This window comes from Arachis ipaensis, chromosome B09, assembly GCF_000816755.2.
Source record: "Arachis ipaensis cultivar K30076 chromosome B09, Araip1.1, whole genome shotgun sequence".
Classification (NCBI taxonomy): Eukaryota; Viridiplantae; Streptophyta; class Magnoliopsida; order Fabales; family Fabaceae; genus Arachis; species Arachis ipaensis.
This window is the reverse complement of record NC_029793.2, coordinates 142,761,322-142,784,003: the sequence shown is the minus strand read 5'-3', so window position 1 is coordinate 142,784,003 and position 22,682 is coordinate 142,761,322. Positions and strand designations below refer to the sequence as shown.

The 22,682-nt window shown below is 34.7% G+C and overlaps 2 protein-coding genes across 2 annotated transcripts; both read right to left on the bottom strand.

Annotated features, from left to right (window-relative positions):
• Positions 4,819-5,801, bottom strand: LOC110266407. Its single transcript, XM_021111017.1, has 2 exons — positions 5,586-5,801; positions 4,819-4,939 (listed from the first exon to the last, which is right to left on the bottom strand). Exons 1-2 carry the CDS (start codon positions 5,799-5,801, stop codon positions 4,832-4,834), a joined length of 324 nt encoding a protein of 107 aa, XP_020966676.1. The 3' UTR covers positions 4,819-4,831.
• Positions 18,050-19,522, bottom strand: LOC107617232. Its single transcript, XM_016318985.2, has 2 exons — positions 19,173-19,522; positions 18,050-18,530 (listed from the first exon to the last, which is right to left on the bottom strand). Exons 1-2 carry the CDS (start codon positions 19,386-19,388, stop codon positions 18,222-18,224), a joined length of 525 nt encoding a protein of 174 aa, XP_016174471.1. The 5' UTR covers positions 19,389-19,522; the 3' UTR covers positions 18,050-18,221.

Here is a 22,682-nt window from a genome sequence, read left to right as displayed (position 1 = left end):
TGGTCGGACATAAAATTCCAACCATAAGTCTGCACATCTCCCAAATTCTCTCGGAGTAGAGTCAGAAACCACCTTCAGCAATGAATAAGTCTTTCACAACTTCCTTAAATCTCTCTATGGTGGCAAACCTAGTCCCTAACTTAAACTTCCCCTCTCCAAAAGCATAATCATCATCAAGCTCAGGAAATTTATGCTTGCTAGATTCATCATCTGATGATATAGGTGTATGTAAATTCTCATATTCATAATCATATACCGGGTCATCATCATTATCTTGGACTTCACTCACATAGAACTTAACATTTTGGTCTTTGTTGGATTGTGGGTCGCTGTTGGGCTGCACATTAGGACCAGGCCCAACATTAGTTTTGGCCTGCTACTCATTGGGTCCAGTCATGGCCTGCTGCCTTCTAGTAACATTAGATGCACCTAATCCACTACTTTGTCCCTTCTTCTTCCACGTCTTCCTGTTTCTTTTGGCACATGTCTTCTTTGCAACTAGCTTCTTTGGAGGCACAACTTTTTTCTTTTCTTTCATTACTCTTTGCCTTTTGCTACCATTGTCATCAGCACTATTATCATCTTTGTCACTGTCACTTTCAAACCCGGGTGGTGGATGTTTGTAGGGCTCATCCTCCGTACTCTCGTCCCCATCATCAGATGACGAACTCTAAAGATCCACCAAAACCTCTTATGAGACAGGGGTGTTACTTTGGTTTCTAGCATATTCCACAATCTCAGGCTCATCAACAGGGTTGTCAAAGTATAGGTAAAACCCGTCCGTGTCTGTATTCTACATTTTGTTCTCTCGCATTGCATTAATCCCTGCATCTCTTGTCAAAATATGCAGCCCAGACTCAACATGAGCACTCTTTGGATCATACCAATAAACTGTCTTGTATGATTGGTATCCCAAGCCCTTAAACAGTGTTATCAAGTATCTGAAATTCACAAATCCAGGTCCATTTCGGGAAATTTCTCTATCTTCCCATTTTTATAAACAAGAGAACCATTACTTTCTCTCACAAAATTATCCACATGGTGGAAAACCGGCACCACAAACACATCAACCATCTGAAAAAAAAAAACAAAAAGCAATGATCAAGAAGTACTCTTTTCACATATTAAAAAGCAATGTCCTTCAAAAGACAGAAACGAAAATCACCCCAGAACATTTCTTTGCCCTAACAGTTAATCAATTTCAAAGGAAAAATCCCAATACTTTTTTTACAACACTATCAACATGCACGTTCAGTCCTTTCACAATACAGTTCTAACTTGCATATGCAATGAATCTGACAATCTACTCATTAAGTAATGCAACGAATTCTTATCTTTGGTGACGAAGACAGCAACTCAAACAACAATGGAGGGTTCTCCCTCTTTGACAGCCACTGCACAACGCAACCGTCTCAACCTGGGTAGTTGTTTTTTTGGAAAGAGAAATAGAGCATGGTGATCGTTGGTATTCTTAGGGTTTAATGTAATTCAGTAGGAGTGGTATGGGTGTAATGGGTATTGTATACAACTTAAGGGATGAGAGTGTATGTAAATGGCCAAATGCGAAACGACGTAGTTTTTAGATTGAGGGACTTATTTGTCCAATTTTCGAAACTATCCTTCCACTTATCAGTCCACGTGTTAACCCGTGACGCCAGGTCATCAGAACGGGAGTCACGTCAGACTTTTTCGTTGGGTCTGACGGAGGCATTTGGACGGAGGGACTCATCCGTCCAAGTTTTGTAATGGTCGGGGATTTAAAAGTATTTTCAAATGGTTTTGTCCTTTTCTCATATTCATCAAAATTAAGGAAAAAAGTGATTACCAGATTTTAGAAGGTTTTTATACCTCTTACGTTTAAAACCTTAACTCATAAGTTCACTAAAATAAAAATGGGCCAAATCATAATTAGACCTAAAACAAACAAAACAAACTAAAATAAAATAAACATAAAATAAATACTAAAAAAATGATACCCACAATTGTGACCAAACCTGATTCTCTTTGGGTTCAAATTATGATTGAAAAATTTGGGAGAGGGCACAATCCTATGCAAAATGTGGTGGCTATTAGTGGTGACTTTATATTGTGGAAAAGTCTTGTATCCAAATGGCACATTATCAAGGAAAACATAGGTTACCTACTTGGAAATGGTGAGGCAAGGAAGTTATGGACAAACGCTTGGTTGGAATCCAATAACTTGCTAGCTAATTTAACATCCCCAATCTTGAAACTTAAGGAAGAAAATTGTCCAATGAGTGACTATGTAGATGAAGGACAATGAAAAATAAAAAAGCTAAATACCCTCCTACCTGCAATGTCTAATAAAATTCGAAGCACTCCCCCTCCTTCAATAAAAGATGGCAGGGATATCCTCTTTTGGCGACCCAATCCTAAAGGTGAGTTTGCTATCAAACATACCTATCAATTTCTTTCCCATTACGACCACGACTTAGATTGATTACGGAAATTGATTTGGGATTGGAAAGGGTTACAAAGGGCGAAGGTATTCCTTTGGCAGTTGGCCCATAATGCTGCCTTAACAGCTTCCAGAACTGCGGGATGGGGTAGAGGGAACAATCCCAACTGCATGAGTTATGATAATGATATTGAGACTCCCTTTCATGTTATTCGAGATTATCCTGTCATCGCCAGTGTGAAATTGCCGGGTGAAACTGCAAAATATTGGCATGTTTTATAATCTTGATTTGAAAGAGTGGATTATTGCAAATATGACTGTGGACATGGGGTCTGATGATGATATGGAATGGAAGGATATTTTTGTCACAGCAGTTTGGCTTATATGGAAATTTAGGAATGAATATATACATTCTAATATAAATATCCCCTTAAGAATCAAAGAGATGAAAATAAGGAACTTAGCAAGAGAAATTAGGGATGCCTGAAGAAGAATAGAGAATAATCAGCATGAAGAGTCTTTGACAGTTTCTTGGCAACCACCCCAAAAGGATTGGATCAAGCTAAATACAGATGGGGCCTCTAGAGGTAACCCTAGACAAGGTAGTTGTGCTGAAATTTTAAAAAATGCGGATAGTAGCTGGATTTATTGGATGCCAGACATCTGATCTATGCAAAGGCAATAGAAACGGAGGTTGCAACAATACGGGAGGGACTGGAGATGGCATGGGAGAAAAGATTTAGAAGGATTGAGCTAGAAACAGACTCTCAAGCAACTGTGAATTTGATGGAGAACCCTCCAAAATGCCACCAGACTGTAACCCACCCAATTAGAAGGATCAGAGAGCTTCTCAACAGGGAATGGCAAGTGCACATATGACATATATATAGAGAGAGGCTAATCAGTTAGCTTATAGAATTGCAAATTTGCTACTAAATCAAAACAAGGAGCATGCTCTTGGGATCAATCTCCCAAGGAGACTACTCTAATTTTATTTGCTAATAGAAGTGGGGTTTCTTTTCCTCGTTAATTTGTTTTGTTTTTTGTTTTGTTCCTGGCCTTAGGGCGGAGTATACAAAAAAAAGTGATGCCTATATAATTCATTTTAATTAATAAGAGTCTTTAATGCATCTTGTAAATAATAAGACGTTTGACTTTTTATAACTATTAGTCATTGTCTTGTCTAATTCTTGATGCATATTCTGAACAAATGATTTAGCCATGTTTGCGAAATCTTTTTTTATTCTCTTAGTTGTTATTCTTGTAATTGGATCAATTGGCATATAACAGTTCTCAGTTTGTCTCGCAAATTTTCAAAGCTCAAGCAGTAGGATTGATGTTACGAGTATTAAGAATATTGAGATTGCACATGATAAAGCATGTGCAGTCAGCTAAAGTTAGTTAGTTTGTTCTGCCTCATACCCAGTGCTGTTGATGTTTTCATCTGGCTATTGGGGATGCTTGGTGGTACATATGTTCCCTGCTACCTCTCTTTCTCTTGGTGGTAGAGTTTTTAGAACCAATCTACAGGAGATTTCAAGTAAAAAAATATGGGGGATGGAGGAGTAAAGAAGATGGGACAAGAGGATATATGTTATTAGGAATGATTATGTTTGGTTGTTATTAGTTCACCTTTACACTGGGAGGGACAATGTTTTATTTTGGCTCTGTGTTACTTTTGGAAGGTTTTACATATTTGAGGTTGGGATATCTTGGTAGTGGTTTTTCTTGGCAGGGGTGCTGTTGTAGTTGGTGTCTTTCATGTTAGAATTGTTTTTTCGGTTTTGTTGTGTTTTTGGCTTTTATGTTTTAGCTTTAGCATTGATGTTGTTGTTGGGCTCTGAGTGTTTGTTTTAGGTGGTTGTTGGGAGATTATGTATCCATGATATCTGTTGGGTGATTAAATTGGATACCTTTCAACTATAATATTTTTTTTTTCACTGTTATGTATGAAATCTTTTAATCCTTAAACAAGTGGTTGATATTATTATTGTAAATTTAGTTAAAGTATTATGAATATTGCATGCTGAAAATTATTATTGTAAAATTATTCTTATTATTGAATCAGCATAATCCAATTTTATTCTGTATAACAGACCACGACTCGGTCAAGACCATAAGCCAAAAAGGTTGTAATTAAAAAGACATAATAAGAACAAGCCTCTTAATTAACAAACTTTAAGAGAGAGATATATTTGAGAGATGCCAAATTAAATTTGACTGATCCTCATTCTCTTATTAGGCTTAGCAGTCTTAGGAAAGTTCATTACTTCAAGCACATCCAACAGGTTGGGATTTTGGCATCATGGGCATTCAGGGTTGGATTTGGATACCATCAAATAGATGTAACAATCAGTGCATCCCATCACAGTCAATGAATCCACATCTTCATCATTTTCCATATCAGCATTCTCAGAACTTGATGATATCCTCATATTTCTCATCATTGCTTTCTTCTTCATAAACTTCATGCTGCTGCTTTTTTTTTTCTTTTCCCTTAGGAGCTGATGATTCAACAACCTTCAAAGATACAATCAATCAATGAAAAAGGAAAAGAATAACAATAAAGCTAGCTGGCTAAACTATTTTTCAACCAAGTCATATGCATGCGTTTTTTTTTCCTCTTTTTTTATATGTCCAATAAACTACTAAATTTTCAAAGAATTATATCTCCAAAACATTAAAATCTAACCAACAAAATATACACAATACAGAAATTTAGTGCACAATACAGAGTTATTTAAAGAACTGTATGCCCATAATATTGACATTCAACCAACAAAATATGCAAAGCATAAAAATTAAGGTGCACAACATAAAAAATTTGGTATACAACGCCTAAATTTTTGTGTAAATTTTTGAAAAATCATGTGTCTAGAATATTGATACTTAACCAACAAACTATGCATAACACATAAATTTGATGCACAATATAGAAATTTTTGAACGACTACATACCTAGGACAATGACTCACGAAACCAACATAATATATTTGCAACAAAATTTTTTGTACTATACAAATGTGTGACGCATGCAATTATTTTTTCTAGACTTGTGCCAACTTATTTAGACTTAATTACAAAAATAATTATATGTATAGTATCACCCAAATAATAATTGTAAAAACCAAATATAGCATGCATCCATTCAACACTAATTTATTACCATAAAGTTTTCATTTTCACCCTGATCAAGTTTAGCAGCAGGTTGATTGAGGTCAAAGGATACCATAAAATATTTACGAAGTGCATCGAGGGTAATTATTGAGTTCGGAGGATGAGTAACAACATTATTAGTATCAACATCAATGTTCAGCATATCTCTCAACTTAGGGGTAACAGCTTCACTTTTTGGTGATTTAATGGTGGGTAGTGTTTCCATTGTAATAAAGTGATGAGAGCAGGGACGGATGCATTCATTGAGTAGTGGGGGCAACTGCCCCCAGTGGAATTTTAGAAATTACTTAATACTTCATAGTAAAATGTCTTAAATGCCCCCACTATATAATTTATTTTGACCCCACAACCCCAAATCAAATCCCTAACCCTTCTTTTCCCAATCTTCTTCATCAGCTCCAAGCCTCCAAGCTTCGCAGCCTCCAACCTTCGCACTTCGCAGCTCGCACAGCCGCACTCGACAGTCGGCACTCTTGTCTCCAGATATCAGAGCCACTCCGCCGCTCCGCGTCTCATCCAGTGTCACGGCTGACGTTTCTGGCTCTCCGGCCTCCGCCCTCCTGTCTCCAGAGTCACTGCCGTGTCTCCACATCTCCGCGTCTCCTTTTGCCTTCTTCTTCATCGATCGGTTCTGATCCGTTCGTCCTTCTTCTTCGAATACTGCAAATCTGCTATCTTCTTCTCTCTTTGGTTTTCAATCTTCAGTCTTCACTCTTCAGGCTTCAGCAGAGAACGCCTGGCTTTTGTCATGCTGCCGCTGAACGCCGCATAGATCCGTCACTGGCTACTGTTTACTGTGTTTTACACTTTTGCTTCCTAAAGTTCAACTGTTCAGATTCAATCTTGGATTTTTTTTGGTACAGTCATGAATCATGATTTACAGATCTGCAATTCTGCTTATTCACTTATTTGCTTCATTGTTGTTTGATAACTGATTTAGTTGTGAATTGTGAATTTGTATTGAATATTTGATTTTGTTCTGATGTAATGCAAGTTTAGTTTGATTAATTTATTTGTTAATTGTTTTTGTGCATTGATTTAATTATTTTTGAAGACTTAATTTGTTCTGATGTATAAATACGAGAAAACAATATAAATCAGTCAATAATCAACTAATAGTCTAATATTGATTTTGAATTTTTGGATGTCGAAAGTAGAAATCTTTTGATGATTCCTTTTAATGATCTGATATATATTTGTTGTCTTGTTGATTAAGATGAAGCATTCTATTTGTTGCATCAGATTGGGAATTTTTAATTCTTTCATAGCAGCTTGATTACCTAATACCTTCCTCTTGATTGGAATTCACAAGCATGAAGCATCCTCTTTAAGCAATGATAAGGCAAAGAAATGAGTGGCTAACAAGAGAGACTGAAAATTATTTTTTTGTTGTTTTATTTAAATTATTTTGTTGGAATTCACAAATCACAAGCATTCTCTTTAAGCAATGATAAAGCAAATTCTCTTTAAGCAATGATAAGGCAAAGAAATGAGTGGCTGACAAGAGAGGCTAAATATTATTTTGTTGTTATTTTATTTAAATTATTTTGTTGTATACTTGTATTTATAATTTTATATTGTAATTTTTAATTTGTGTAGAATTGTGTATTTATAATTTTATACTTGTATTTATAATTTTGTATTTATAATTTTATCTTATTAGTAATGGAGTCTAAGATATGTTTTAAGATTTTTGTGAGGGGAGGTTTATATAGACCCACTTAAGGTGGTTTTGAGCACACTGACTTGAGAATGAAAGCTGGTTCATGCATGCTGTCTTGTCCCTGTGTATTCATTATTCAAGACTCACGTTTATTAGCAAGTCTCAATTTTTTAATGAGCTATTACTGCATATTTATGCAAAATTAAAAATGATCTGAATGTGGACAAGAAGTATTTTCAGGTCATTATTATTAATCTTCAAACTCAATTTTAGGAGAAATACTAGGCGACTATTATAATTTAATGTTTTTGTTCATCAGTTAGCTATAATAATGTTTTATAGTATGGGATAAAATATGTTATTAGATTATTAGATTAAGAAACTAGATTAAATAAATTGAGTTAATGACTAAGTGAGATTAAAACCAATAAATTTTGATGGCATTATTATTTTTGTAAATTTAATATGGATATGGATGGCATTATTACACATATTGATGAGTGCTACTAAATACTAATAGATAAAATTTTATTATTATTATTATTATTATTAAAATTTGACACATTTAATGATTTTAACTAAGAAAGTTTTTAAAGAATTAAAATATTACATTTATAAATCGGAAAGGATAAAAGAAAATGAGTAATACCTCAAACAGGTTCCAAAGTTTTGGTGTCCGACAGATTTGTCTCCCAGAAAAATTAACTAGGTTTCGGATCTCCAATATTATTAGATATATGTCATATAGGTCTCCAAATCAGGTTGAATTGGTTAACACGACACTCTCTCTCCTACGTGGAGGTTGTAGGTGTGACGTGTTAGGTAAAGCAACACGTGTCACGTTCATGACAAATTAGTCCCTGGACACGTGGCTAAAATGACGTCGTTTTGGGACAACGCCAAACGACGCCGTTTTGAGAGGACAGATTCGTCCCCACCTTTATTACTTGGTTCTCGAAACTTCAACGTTCTAAAGTCAAATAGGTTCCCTAAAATTTTTGTTATAAGTCAAAAAGGTCCCTGAATTTAAGTAGGTACCAAGTATAAAAAAACGTACCCTCTCCCTTTTTCTTTGTAAAATGACAAGTATCCCAAACCCTCACCTAACCCTTCATATTCTTCACCCCATTAACGTTTATCCAAATTCGTAATGGTGCTTTGACAATGTGTACAGAGACTGCTTGGTAGTGGTGTGTCGTGCATATCACCATTGTTCGAGATAAGTTAAGTTAGTTTTTGTTGTATTAAATTGGCAGTAAAGAGTGAAGTATGATGAACGTGCATGTGATGTATATTTAGGGTAGATCAAAGACAGTTTGTTGTAGTTGTAGCTTAAGTGAGAGTTGTGAAGTGGTTACGGATTGATATTTGATAATAACAAAAACACTTTAAGTATTTGAATTTTTTTATTCTATTATGATGTTGTTGTATTGCGTTGGTTGCTTGGTTAACTTGTGACAGAGTTTTATTTTTTGGTATGTAGATGAGTAAACACATAGTACCTGTATTTCACCGTGGTGAAAATTTTGTTAAAGACAACCAAGGGGTACTTGTGTACATTACTGGAGAAGTCAAAAAATTTCTTCCATAGTTATTGACTTGATATGTTTCTTTGACCTATAGAAATATTTGGACTTCGGTTACCATAACTACAAGGCAATATATTAGTATGATCCCACTTCTGCTAACTTGGAATCTGGTATTCACCTAATTAATGAACATAAAAAGATATCAAAGTTCTGCAAAAGAACAAGATGCTAAATGAGGAGACTGACGAATTCTAATTGTTGACTGTAATTATACTTGAGATATGTCATTTCATGTGCTTGGGATTGCATATTTTGACATACTTTGGATAATTTCATCATGATTTGATTCTAATTATGGTTCTAGTTGCTTAATTCGAGAGGACCAATTTGACATATATACTATAAAATCAGGAACCTTTTTTTACTTATAACAAAAATTTAGGGGACCTATTTGACTTTAGAACATCGAAGTTTCAAGAACCAGGGAACAAAGGGGGGGGGGACGAACTTGTCCTCTCAAAACGGCATCGTTTGGCATTGTTTCAAAATAAACGACGTCGTTTTAGCCACGTGTCCAAGGACTAATCTGTCCTGAGCGCAACACATGTTGCTTTACCTAACACATCACGCCTACAACCTCCACGTAGGAGAGAGAGTGTCGTGTTAACCGGTTCAACCTGACTTGAAAATCTATATAGCATATATCTAATAATCTTATGGACCCGAGACCTAATTAATTTTTATGAGGGACAAATCTATCGAACCGCCAAATTTTTTGGAACCTATTTGGGTATTACTCAAAGAAAATTGACATAAAAATGTAACGGCATCACACGTTTTATGTGTTGTAGTAATTATAATAATAAAATAAAGATAAATCTATAGAAAAGATTAGAGTAAAGTATCATTTTTGTCTCTAATATTTGGGGTAAGTCTCAAAGTTATTCCTAACGTTTTAGTCGTCCTATTTAAGTCCCTAACGTTTTAAAATTGGTTCAATGTTGTCCTGCCGTTAGGGATCTGTTAACAAAATTGACGGCAGGACAAAATTGAAACGATTTTGAAACGTTAGGGACTTAAATAGATTGAAAAAGTTAGGGATAAAAACGATACATAGAAATAAATTTTAATTTTATCCTTTAATAATATTAATTTTTTGCTGTACATAATATTCAATTATTTTTTAATTATATCTAATTAAATTACACTTAATCACATTACTTTCATTTTAAATAATTTTTTTATATTTTTATATTAACATATAACTTTAAGTGTAAAATGATAAAAAAATAAATTTATTTAGAATGAAAGTAATGTGATTAAGTGTAATTTACTTAGATGTGATTAAAAAATAATTGAATACTATGTACAGCAAGAAATTGACATTATTGAAGGATAAAACTAAAATTTATTTCTATGTATCGTTTTTGTCCCCAACGTTTTCGTCATATTTAAGTCTCTAACGTTTCAAAATCGTCTCAATTTTGTCCCACCGTCAATTCTATTAACGGATTCTTAGTGGCAGGACAACATTGAGTCAATTTTGAAACATTAGGGACTTAGATAGGACGATTGAAATGTTAGGGACAACTTTGGGACTTACCCCAAACGTTGGGAACAAAAACGATACTTTACTCAAAAAGTTATTATATTGAGAGAATGAAGTGGAGTATATCATGTATATTTGAGAATAACTTTTGCAAATACATGTTAGTATGATTGTACTTTTATAAAATTAATTTTGATTAAAATTAGATTAATGTGAATGTGATTTGTGTTTTTTTTTCATTATAAAAAACTAAATATTATTTGAATAATAATATTATCCAAAATTACATTGAAATGCAAAATTAATAAAAAAAAGAAGTGATGAATGTTTGACTGTTTGAGCCTAATATATCATTCTTTAATATTAAATGTTAAAATAGATAATTAACATGGTATTATTATTCCAGGGTAATTCTCAAGGATGGAAAAGTAAAAAATTGTTGCTTCCACCAAAAATAAGTTTAGAGCAAAATTCAATCTACATTGAGTTAATCAAATATGATCAAAACACAAGTATTCATTTGAAATAAAGGAGCCATTTAAATAAAGACGCCTAAAACGTCTTTTTTTAAAGATGTTTTCTAATAATTGAAATTTAACACATATAATCAATTAAACCATGTTATTTTTATCAAAATTAGGCCAGATAAATTAATTTGACCAAAAAAATGGTGAATCAAATCTTAAATTTGTCTAAATTGATATTATTTTTTATAGAAAATAACTACAATACTCCTATTATGTTTTCAATAATTAAAGAAACATTGAAACGTTGAAAAAAGTAGGCTTAAAAGTTGCATACATAAACACATAACATATATTGAAAGTTATATAAACATCTTTGCCACAATCAAGTTTTCTAAAAGCTGTCCAAAAAGAACAAATCTCCTAAAGTGTATAGTTTTATGAAGTTTAACATCACAAAAGTAAGCCTCAAACCCCTAACAAGTTTGCCACGGTTTATAAAATCCTAAGTGCTTTCCAAAAAAAATAAGTCTCCCAAAAAAACAATGTTGCCACAGTCAAGTTTCCTAAAAGCTATTACAAGGCATAGTGGGATGTCCAAGATAACATATTTCTTCACTTCTTTGGATTGATGGAGGGTGGATTAGGGATGAATTTGAACAGTCTTGTTGTAGCCGTGCTTGCTGCTGCCAATGTCTCCTTGGTAGCTGCTGTACTTGGTCCTGGTCTGACTTTAGATGGTTGTGGGCTAGGTGGAGCACCTTGAGATTGAGGCTGTGGTGGTGCAGGCTGACTTGGAGGTGGGAGTGAACTGGGACAAAGTGGAGCAGGTGGTTTGAATATCTTCTGCTTGGGCCTCATTTTTGATGGACTAGGTTGAACTGTTTGGTGGGTTGTAGATGAAACTTAAAGTGGGAGTCTAAATGGTGTCCTTCTGGTTACAGGACTTGGCCTGACTTGGTCTGCCACTAAAGTTGGTGTTGTAGGCCTTGGTGTTGCTGCCACAGATATAGAAGGAGTTGGATTCACAACACTTGAAACCTGGTTGTCATGTATAACAAAGTATTCATGAAATTTAGGGTACATAACAGTTTGAGGGGTCAACATTTTACAATAATAGAATTAACTTAAAGCTGGAGTATGTTGCTGGCTATTGTTAATGTGATCCTGGCTAGACGGAGCCTGGCGAGATTGAGCACTTTGGGTGTTAGGAGCATCCTGTCCAATTACGTTGACCAATTAGAACCTACTATATTACTTCCCTAACATTGCATTAAACAGAGACATACATCACGAAGCAAAACCAATTAAATAGATTACTACTTAAGTACAATACTTACATTATCATTTGGTGCTGATTGTGATAGTGGAAGGACTACTATTGATTAACTTGTGCCACCTTTCTTAGACTTCCTAGTCTTAGGTTTCCAGCTGGGGTCAGATGGAGCACCCTTGCATGTCTTGTAATTATGTCCCGCTACACCACATTTACTACAAGTGACTTTAAATGATCTCTTCAACTTGTCACCTTGCTGCATCAGTGGTTCAGCCAGATCCTTCTGTCTGTTGTGCACCTTTGACCTGTCTATTGGTCTCTTTATGATGGGAGGATCTGGCCTTGAATACTCACTTCTTGTCCTAAACTCCTGACTTGACATAGGTTGAATACAATGTGCATATGTCTTATGGATTGACTCCATGCATAATCATGGATGCACATATTCCTCTGGATGATCATGCCTCTTCCTAATTGCTGTAACTGCATGGATACATGGCATGCCTGAAACAGAACAACATCATGGACTAGTAGCAAGTAAACCATATAATTGAGAAAATATTTTACAATTAATTAAAACTAACCACTCAGCTGCCATTTGTTGCATGAGCAGGTTTGCTTGATAAGATCCACGTCCACCTTTGTATTTTTACGACTCACTTCAAATCTCTTACGTTTGTCGTCACCTATCCACTCTGCAAGCTATTTGTTGCTGGGCCTTATAAGACACTCTAGCCTCTTCTGCTGAGCAGGTGCGAGCTTTCCAGGATAATTTTCAAGTAACTCCTTATGCTTGACCATTCTCCCCATCATATAGCACCTAATTTCTTCACACATTGTGAGAATAGGCTTGCTTCTATAGTTTATTATCTTTGCGTTGAACACCTCACACATATTATTTGTGAGGCTGTCCATTTTTAGTCCATGTGAGAAATAGGCCTTCACCCAAGTTGCTGGCTCAAATTTTGACAGATATTCCCATGCACCTTGGTTAATTTCTTTGAGCTTCTCCATCTATTCCTTGAATTCTGGTATGGTGGTGCATTTAGCACAGTCCCAAACCACCTCCCGAATATACAAATCCTTAAACCGATTGATAATTTTTTTTCAAATGTGCATCACACAATTTCGATGATGGGCATTTGGCATCACTGATTTCAATGCAGGTAGCAATCCCTAACACAGTATACAATGAAGTCAATATCTAACTGAACCCTAGCACTAAACAGCAGTCAACACCACTACATAGTAGTTGCCCAATCATATACTAAACCAGCAGTCAATACATAACTATTAATTAGCAGTTGCACATTCATATTAACTAAACCAGCAGTCATCATACAATTGTATATAGCTACTAAAACATAACCTAGTATTCAACAACAGTCAACATTAAACAATTACCTAACACTAAAATAGAAGCTAAAAGTAAATAAGTGCATAAGTAAAACAGAACTCAATTGTGAACAAGTACCAAGTAGTTAAAGAATTATGAAGTTTACCTTTTGTTGGTCTGACATAAAATTCCAACCATAAGTCTGCACATCCCCCAAATCCTCTCGGAGTAGAGTCAGAAACCACCCTCAGCAATGAATGAGTCTTTCACAACTTCCTTAAATCTCTTTATGGTGGCAAACCTAGTCCCTAACTTAAACTTCCCCTCTCCAAAAGCATAATCATCATCAAGCTCAGGGAATTTATGCTTGCTAGATTCATCATCTGATGACATAGGTGTATGTAAATTCTCAAATTCATAATCATATACCGGGTCATCATCATCATCTTGGACTTCACTCACATAGAACTTAACATTTTGGTATTTTTTGGATTGTGGATCTCTGTTGGGCTGCACATTAGAACCAGGCCCAACATTAGTTCTGGCTTGCTGCTCATTGGGTCCAGTCCTGGCCTGCTGCCTTCTAGTAACATTAGATGCACCTAGTCCACTACTTTGTCCCTTCTTCTTCCACGTCTTCCTGTTTCTTTTGGCACCTGTCTTCTTTGCAGCTGGCTTCTTTGGAGGCACAACTTTTTTCTGTCCCTTCATTACTCTTTGCCTTTCGCTACCATTGTCATAAGCATTATTATCATCTTTGTCACTGTCACTTTCAAACCCGGGTGGTGGAGGTTTGTAGGGCTCATCCTCCGTACTCTCGTACCCATCATCAGATGGCGAACTCTGAAGATCCACCAAAACCTCTTATGAGACAGGGCTGTTACTTTGGTTTCTAGCATCCTCCACAATATCAGGCTCATCAACAGGGTTGTCAAAGTATAGGTAAAACCCGTCCGTTTCTGTATTCTTCATTTTATTCTTTCGCATTGCATTAATCCTTGCATCTCCTGTCAAAATATGCAGCCCAGACTCAACATGAGCACTCTTTGGATCATACCAATAAACTGTCTTGTATGATTGGTACTCCAAGCCCTTAAATAGTGTGATCAAGTCTCCGAAATTCACAAAATTCAGGTCCATTTCGGGAAACTTCTCTACCTTCCCATTTTTATAAACCAGAGAACCATTACTTTCTCTCACAAAATTACTCCCATGGTGGAAAATTGGCACCACAAACACATCAACCCTCTGAAAAAAACAAAAAATAATGATAAAGAAGTACTCTTTTCACATATTAAAAAGCAATGTCCTTCAAAAGACAGAAACGAAATCACCTCAGAACATTTCTTTGCCCTAACAGTTAATCAATTTCAAAGGAAAAACCCCAATACTTTTTTAACAACACTATCAACATGCACGTTCAGTCCTTTCACAATACAGTTCTAACTTGTATATGCAATGAATCTGACAATCTACTCACTAAGTAACACAACGAATTCTTACCTTCGATGACAAAGACAGCAACTCAGACAACAATGGAGCGTTCTCCCTCTTTGATAGCCACTGCACACCGCAACCGTCTCAGCCTGGGTAGTTGTTTTTTTGGAGAGAGAAATAGAGCATGGTGATCGTTGGTATTCTTAGGGTTTAATGTAATTCAGTAAGAGTGGTATGGGTGTAATGGGTATTGTATACAACTTAAGGGATGAGAGTGTATGTAAATGGCCAAATGCGAAACGACGTAGTTTTTAGATTGAGGGACTTATTTGTCCAATTTTCGAAACTACCCTTCCGCTTATCAATCCACGTGTCAACCTGTGATGCCAGGTTATCAGAACAGGAGTCACGTCAGACTTTTCCGTTGGCTTTGACGGAGGCATTTGGATGGAGGGACTCATCCGTCCAAGTTTTGTGAAGGTCGGCGATTTAAAAGTATTTTCAAATGGTTTTGACCTTTTCTCATATTCATCAAAATTAAGGAAAAAAGTGACTACCAGATTTTAGAAGATTTTTATACCTTTTAAGTTTAAGACCTTAACTCATAAGTTTACTAAAATAATAATGGGACAAATCATAACTGGACTTAAAACAAACAAAACAAACTAAAATGAAATAAACATAAAATAAATACTAAAAAAATGATGCCCATAATTGTGACCAAACCTGATTCTCTTTAGGTTTAAATTATGATTGGAAAATTTGGGAGAGGAAATAATCCTATGCAAAATGTGGTGGCTATCAGTGGTGACTCTATATTGTGGAAAAGTCTTGTAGCCAAATGGCACATCATTAAGGAAAACATAGGTTACCTACTTGGAAATGGTGAGGCAAGGAAGTTCTGGACAAACGCTCGGTTGGAACCCAATAACTTACTAGCTAATTTAACATCCCCAATCCTGACACTTAAGAAAAAAAATTGTCCAGTGAGTGACTATGTAGATGAAGGACAATGAAAAATAAAAAAGCTAAATACCCTCCTACCTGCCGTGTCATTAATAAAATTCGAAGCACTTCCCCTCCTTCAATAGAAGATGGCAGGGATATCCTCTTTTGGCGACCCAATCCTAAAGGTGAGTTTGCTATCAAACATACCTATCAATTTCTTTCCCATTGCGACCACGACTCAGATCGATTATGGAAATTGATTTGGGATTGGAAAGGGTTACAAAGGGCGAAGGTGTTCCTTTGGCAGTTGGCTCATAATGCTGTCTTAACAGCTTCCAGAACTACGGGATGGGGTAGAGGGAACAATCCCAACTGCACGAGTTGTGATAATGATATTGAGACTCCCTTTCATGTTATTCGAGATTGTCCCATGTCATCGCCAGTGTGGAATTGCCGAGTGAAACTGCAGAATATTAGCATGTTTTATAATCTTGATTTGAAAGAGTGGATTATTGCTAATATGACTATGGACATTGGGTCTGATGATGATATGGAATGGAAGGATATTTTTGTCACAGCAGTTTGGCTTATATGAAAATTTAGGAATGAATATATACATTCTAATATAAATACCCCCTTAAGAATCAAAGAGATGAAAATAAGGAACTTAGCAAGGGAAATTAGGGATGCCAGAAGAAGAATAGAGAATAATCAGCATGAAGAGTCTCTGACAGTTTCTTGGCAACCACCCCAAAAGGATTGGATCAAGCCAAATATAGATGGGGCCTCAAGTGGTAACCTTGGATAAGGTAGTTGCGCTGAAATTTTCAGAAATGCGGATAGTGGCTGGATTTATGGGATGCCAGACGTCTGATCTATGCAAAGGCAATAGAAACGAAGGTTGCAACAATACGAGAGGGACTGGAGATAGCATGGGAGAAAAGATTTTGAAGGATTGAGCTAGAAACAGACTCTCAAGCAACTGTGAATTTGATGGAGAACCCTCCAAAATGCCACCCAACTCTAGCCCACCCAATCAGAAGGATCAGAGAGCTTCGCAACAGGGAATGGCAAGTGCACGTATGACATATATATAGAGAGAGGCTAATCAATTAGCTTATGAAATTGCAAATTTTCTACTAAATCAAAACAGGGAGCATGCTACTTGGGATCCACCTCCCAAGGAGACCACTCTAATTTTATTTGCTAATAGAAGTGGGGTTTCTTTTCTCCGTTAATTTGTTTTGTTTTTTGTTTTGTTCCTGGCCTTAGGGCTTCCAGTATACAAAAAAAAAGTGATGCCTATATAATTCATTTTAATTAATAAGAGTCTTTAATGCATCTTGTAAATAATATGACGTTTGATTTTTTATAATTATTAGTCATTGTCTTGTCTAATTCTTGATGCATCTTCTGAACAAATGATTTAGCCATGTTTGCAAAATTTTCTTTTATTCTTTTAGTTGTTACTCTTGTAATTGGACCAATTGGCATATAACAGTTCTCAGTTTGTCCCGTAAATTTTCAAAGGTCAAACAGTAGGATTGATGTTACGAGTATTAAGAATATTGAGATTACACATGATAAAGCATGTGCAGTCAGCTAAAGTTAGTTAGTTTGTTCTGCCTCATACCCAATGCTGTTGATGTTTTCATCTGGCTATTGGGGATGCTTGGTGGTACATATGTTCCCTGCTACCTCTCTTTCTCTTGGTGGTAGAGTTTTTAGAACCAAACTACAGGAGATTTCAAGTAAAAAATATGGGGGATGAAGGAGTAAAGAAGATGGGACAAGAGGATATATGTTATTAGGAATGATTATGTTTGGTTGTTATTGGTTCATCTTTATATTGAGAGGGACAATGTTTTATTTTGGCTCTGTGTTACTTTTGGAAGGTTTTACATATTTGAGATTGGGATATCTTGGTAGTGGTTTTTCTTGGCAGGGGTGCTGATGTAGTTGGTGTCTTTCATGTTAGGATTGTTTTTTCGGTTTCGTTGTGTTTTTGGTTTTTATGTTTTAGCTTTAGCATTGATGTTATTGTTGGGCTTTGAGTGTTTGTTTTAGGTGGTTGTTGGGAGATTATGTATCCATAATATCTGTTGGGTGATTAAATTGGATACCTTTCAACTATAATCTTATTTTTTTTTTCACTGTTATGTATGAAATATTTTAATCCTTAAATAAGTGGTTGATATTATTATTGTAAATTTAGTTAAAGTATTATGAATACTGCATACTGAAAATTATTATTGTAAAATTATTCTTATTATTGAATCAGCATAATTCAATTTTATTCTGCATAACAGACCACGACTCGGTCAAGACCATAAGCCAAAAAGGTTGTAATTAAAAAGACATAATAAGAACAAGCCTCTTAATTAACAAACTTTAAGAGAGAGATATATTTGAGAGATGCCAAATTAAATTTGACTGATCCTCATTCTCTTATTAGGCTTAGCAGTCTTAGGAAAGTTCATCACTTCAAGCACATCCAACAGGTTGGGATTCTGGCATCTTGGGCATTTAGGGTTGGATTTGGATACCATCACATAGATGTAACAATCAGTGCATCCCATCACAATCAATGAATCCACATCTTCATCATTTTCCATTTCAGCATTCTCAGAACTTGATGATATCCTCATATTTCTCATCATTGCTTTCTTCTTCATGAACTTCATGCTGCTGCTTTTCTTTTCTGTTCCCTTAGCAGCTGATGATTCAACAACCTTCAAAGATACAATCAATCAATGAAAAAGGCAAAGAATAACAATAAAGCTAGCTGGCTAAACTATTTTTCAACCAAGTCACATGCATGCATTTTTTTTCCCTCTTTTTTTATATGTCGAGTAAACTACTAAATTTTTAAAGAATTATATCTCCAAAACATTAAAATCTAACCAACAAAATATATACAACACATAAATTTAGTGCACAATACGGAGTTTTTTAAAGAACCGTATGCCCATAATATTGATATTCAACCAACAAAATATGCAAAGCATAAAAATTAAGGTGCACAACATAAAAATTTTGGTAACAATGCCTAAATTTTTGTGTAAATTTTTGAAAAATCATGTGTCTAGAATATTGATATTTAACCAACAAAATATGAATAACACATAAATTTGATGCACAACATAGAAATTTTTGAACGACTACATACCTAGGACAATGACTCACGAAACCAACAAAATACATTCCGCAAAATTTTTTGTACTATACAAATGTGTGACGCATGCAATTTTTTTTCTAGACTTGTGCCAACTTATTTAGACTTAATTACAAAAATACTTATATGTATAGTATCACCTAAATAATAATTGTAAAAACCAAATATAGCATGTATCCATTCAACACTAATTTATTACCATAAAGTTTTCATTTTCACCCTGATCAAGTTTAGCAACAGGTTGATTGAGGTCAAAGGATACCATAAAATATTTACGAAGTACATCGAGGGTAATTATTGAGTTCGGAGGATGAGCAACAACATTATTAGTATCAACATCAATGTTCAGCATATCTCTCAACTTAGGGGTAACAGCTTCACTTTTTGGTGATTTAATGGTGGGTGGTGTTTCCATTGTAGTAAAGTGACGAGAGTCTAAGATATGTTTTAAGATTTTTGTGAGGGGAGGTTTATATAAACCCACTTAAGGTGGTTTTGAGCACACTGACTTGAGAATGAAAGCTGGTTCATGCATGCTTTCTTGTCCCTGTGTATTCATTATTCAAGACTCACGTTTATTAGCAAGTCTCAATTTTTTAATGAGCCATTACTGCATATTTATGCAAAATTAAAAATAATCTGAATGTGGACAAGAAGTATTTTCAGGTCATTATTATTAGTCTTCAACCTCAAATTTAGGAGAAATACTAGGAGACTATCATATAATTTAATGTTTTTGTTCATCAGTTAGCTATAATGTTTAAAAGAATGAAATAAAATATATTATTAGATTACTAGACTAAAAAATTAGATTAAATAAATTGAGTTAATGACTAAATGAGATTAAAATCAATAAATTTTGATGGCATTATTATTTTTGTAAATTTAATATGGATATGGATGGTATTATTACACATATTGATGAGTGCTACTAAATACTAATAGATAAAAAATTCTTTCATCTAACTAGGTTTTTGGAAAATTTGTGATGGATTTATCTAAGCCTTTAAGATGAAAAAGTAATTACTAAAGAAGTTTTTAAAGAATCAAAATATTACATTTATAAATTGGAAAGGATAAAAGAAAATGAGTAATACCTCAAATAGGTCCCAAAATTTTGGCAGTCCGACAGATTTGTCTCCCAGAAAAATTAACTAGGTTCCGGATCCCCAATATTACTAAATATATGCCATATAGGTCTTCAAGCCAAGTTAAACCGGTTAACACGACACTCTCTCTCCTACGTGGAGGTTGTAGGTGTGACGTATCAGGTAAAACAACACGTGTCACGTTCAGGACAGATTAGTCCCTGGACATGTGGCTAAAATGATGTCATTTTGGGACAACGCCAAATGACGCCGTTTTGACAGGACAGATTCTTCCCCACCTTTGTTACCTGGTTCTCAAAACTTCGACGTTCTAAAGTCAAATAGGTCCCCTAAAATTTTTGTTATAAGTAAAAAAGGTCCATGAATTTAAGTAGGTACCTTGTATAAGAAAACATACCCTCTCCCTTTCTCTTTGTAAAATGACAAGTATCCCAAACCCTCACCTAGATTTTACGACCTAACCCTTCATATTCTTCACCCCCATTAACATTTATCCAAATTCGTAATTTTGGAAGAATTTGTGATGGATTTATCTAAGTCTTTAAGAGAAAAAAGAAATTACTAAAAAAGATTTTAAAGAATTAAAATATTACATTTATAAATCGGAAAGGATAAAAGAAAGTGAGTAATATCTCAAATAGGTCTCCAAAGATTTGGCGATCCGACAGATTTATTCTTCAAAAAAATTAACTAGGTTCCGGACCTCTAATATTACTAGATATATGCCCTATAGGTCTCCAAGCCAGGTTGAACCGGTTAACACGACACTCTCTCTCCTACGTGGAGGTTGTAGGTGTGACGTGTCAGGTAAAGCAACACGTGTCACGCTCAGGACAGATTAGTCCCTAGACACGTGGCTAAAACGACGTCATTTTGGGATAATGCCAAACGATGCCGTTTTGAGAGGACAGATTCGTCCCCACCTTTGTTACTTAGTTCTCGAAATTTTGACGTTCTAAAATCAAATAGGTCCCCTGAAATTTTTGTTATAAGTAAAAAAGGTCCCTGAATTTAAGTTGGTACCTTGTATAAAAAAACGTATCCTCTCCCTTTCTCTTTGTAAAATTACAAGTATCTCAAACACTCAGCTAGATTTTATGACCTAACCCTTCATATTCTTCAGCCCCATTAACGTTTATCCAAATTTGTAATGGTGCTTTGACAATGTGTGACTGTTTGGTGGTGGTGTGTCGTGCATATCACCATTGTTTGAGATAAGTTAAGTTAGTTTTTGCTGTATTAAATTGGCAGTAAAGAGTGAAGAATGATGAACGTGCATGTGATGTATATTTAGGGTAGATCAAAGTCAGTTTGTTGTAGGTGTAGCTTAAGTGAGAGTTGTAAAGTGGTTACGGATTGATATTTGATAATAACAAAAATAATGTAGGTATTTGAAATTTTTATTCTATTATGATGTTGTTGTATTGGGTTGGTTGCTTGGTTAACTTGTGACAGAATTTTATTTTTTGGTATTTAGATGAGTAAAGACATAGTACCTGTATTTCACTGTGGTGAAAATTTTGTCAAAAACAACAAATGGGTACCTGTGTACATTAATGGAGAAGTAAAAAAATTTCTCTGATAGACATTGACTTGATCTGTTTTTTTTTTTTTAACTATAGAAATATTTGGACTTGGGTTACTATGACCACAAGGCAATATATTAGTATGATCCCACTTCTGCTAACTTAGAATCTAGTATTCACCCAATTAATGAACGTAAAAAGAGATCAAAGTTTTGCAAAAGAACAAAATGCTAAATGAGGATATTGACGAATTCTAATTTTTTTACTATAATTATATTTGAGATATGTCATTTCATGTGCTTGGGATTGCATATTTTGACATACTTTGGATAATTTCATCATAATTTGATTCTAATTATGGTTCTAGTTGCTTAATTCGAGGAGACCAATTTGACATATATACTATAAATTCAAGGACTTTTTTGACTTATAACAAAAATTTTAGGAGACCTATTTTACTTTAGAACATCGAAGTTTTGAAAACCAGGGAACAAATGTGGGGACGAATCTGTCCTCTCAAAACGGTGTCGTTTGGCATTTGTTCTAAAACGACGTCATTTTAGTCACGTGTCCAAAGACTAATCTGTCCTAAGCGCGACACCTGTTGCTTTACCTGACACATCACACCTACAACCTCCACGTAGGGGAGAGAATGTCGTGTTAACCGGTTTAATCTAGTTTGACACCTATATGGTATATATCTAATAATTTTAAAGACCCAAGACTTAATTAATTTTTAAAAAAAATAAATCTGTTAAATGCCAAATTTTTGGGACCTATTTGAAGTACTACAAGAAAATTGACACAAAAATGTAACGGCATCACACGTTTTATGTGTTGTAGTAATTATAATAATAAAATAAAGATAAATCTATAATGAAAAGATTATTATATTGAGAGAATGAAGTGGAGTATATCATGTGTATTTGAGAATAACGTTTGCAAATACATGTTAGTATGATTGTACTTTTATAAAATTAATTTTGATTAAAAGTAGATTAATGTGAATGTGATTTGTGTTTTTTTTATTATAAAAAACTAAATGTTTTTTGAATAATAATATTATCTAAAATT

Coding starts and splice junctions, on each gene's coding strand:
- LOC110266407 (XM_021111017.1), bottom strand. CDS start 5,801: ATGGAAACACTACCCACCATTAAATCACCAAAAAGTGAAGCTGTTACC. Junction 4,940..5,585: donor GTGAAAATGAAAACTTTATG/GTAATAAATTAG, acceptor GTATCTTTGAAG/GTTGTTGAATCATCAGCTCC.
- LOC107617232 (XM_016318985.2), bottom strand. CDS start 19,388: ATGGAAACACCACCCACCATTAAATCACCAAAAAGTGAAGCTGTTACC. Junction 18,531..19,172: donor GTGAAAATGAAAACTTTATG/GTAATAAATTAG, acceptor GTATCTTTGAAG/GTTGTTGAATCATCAGCTGC.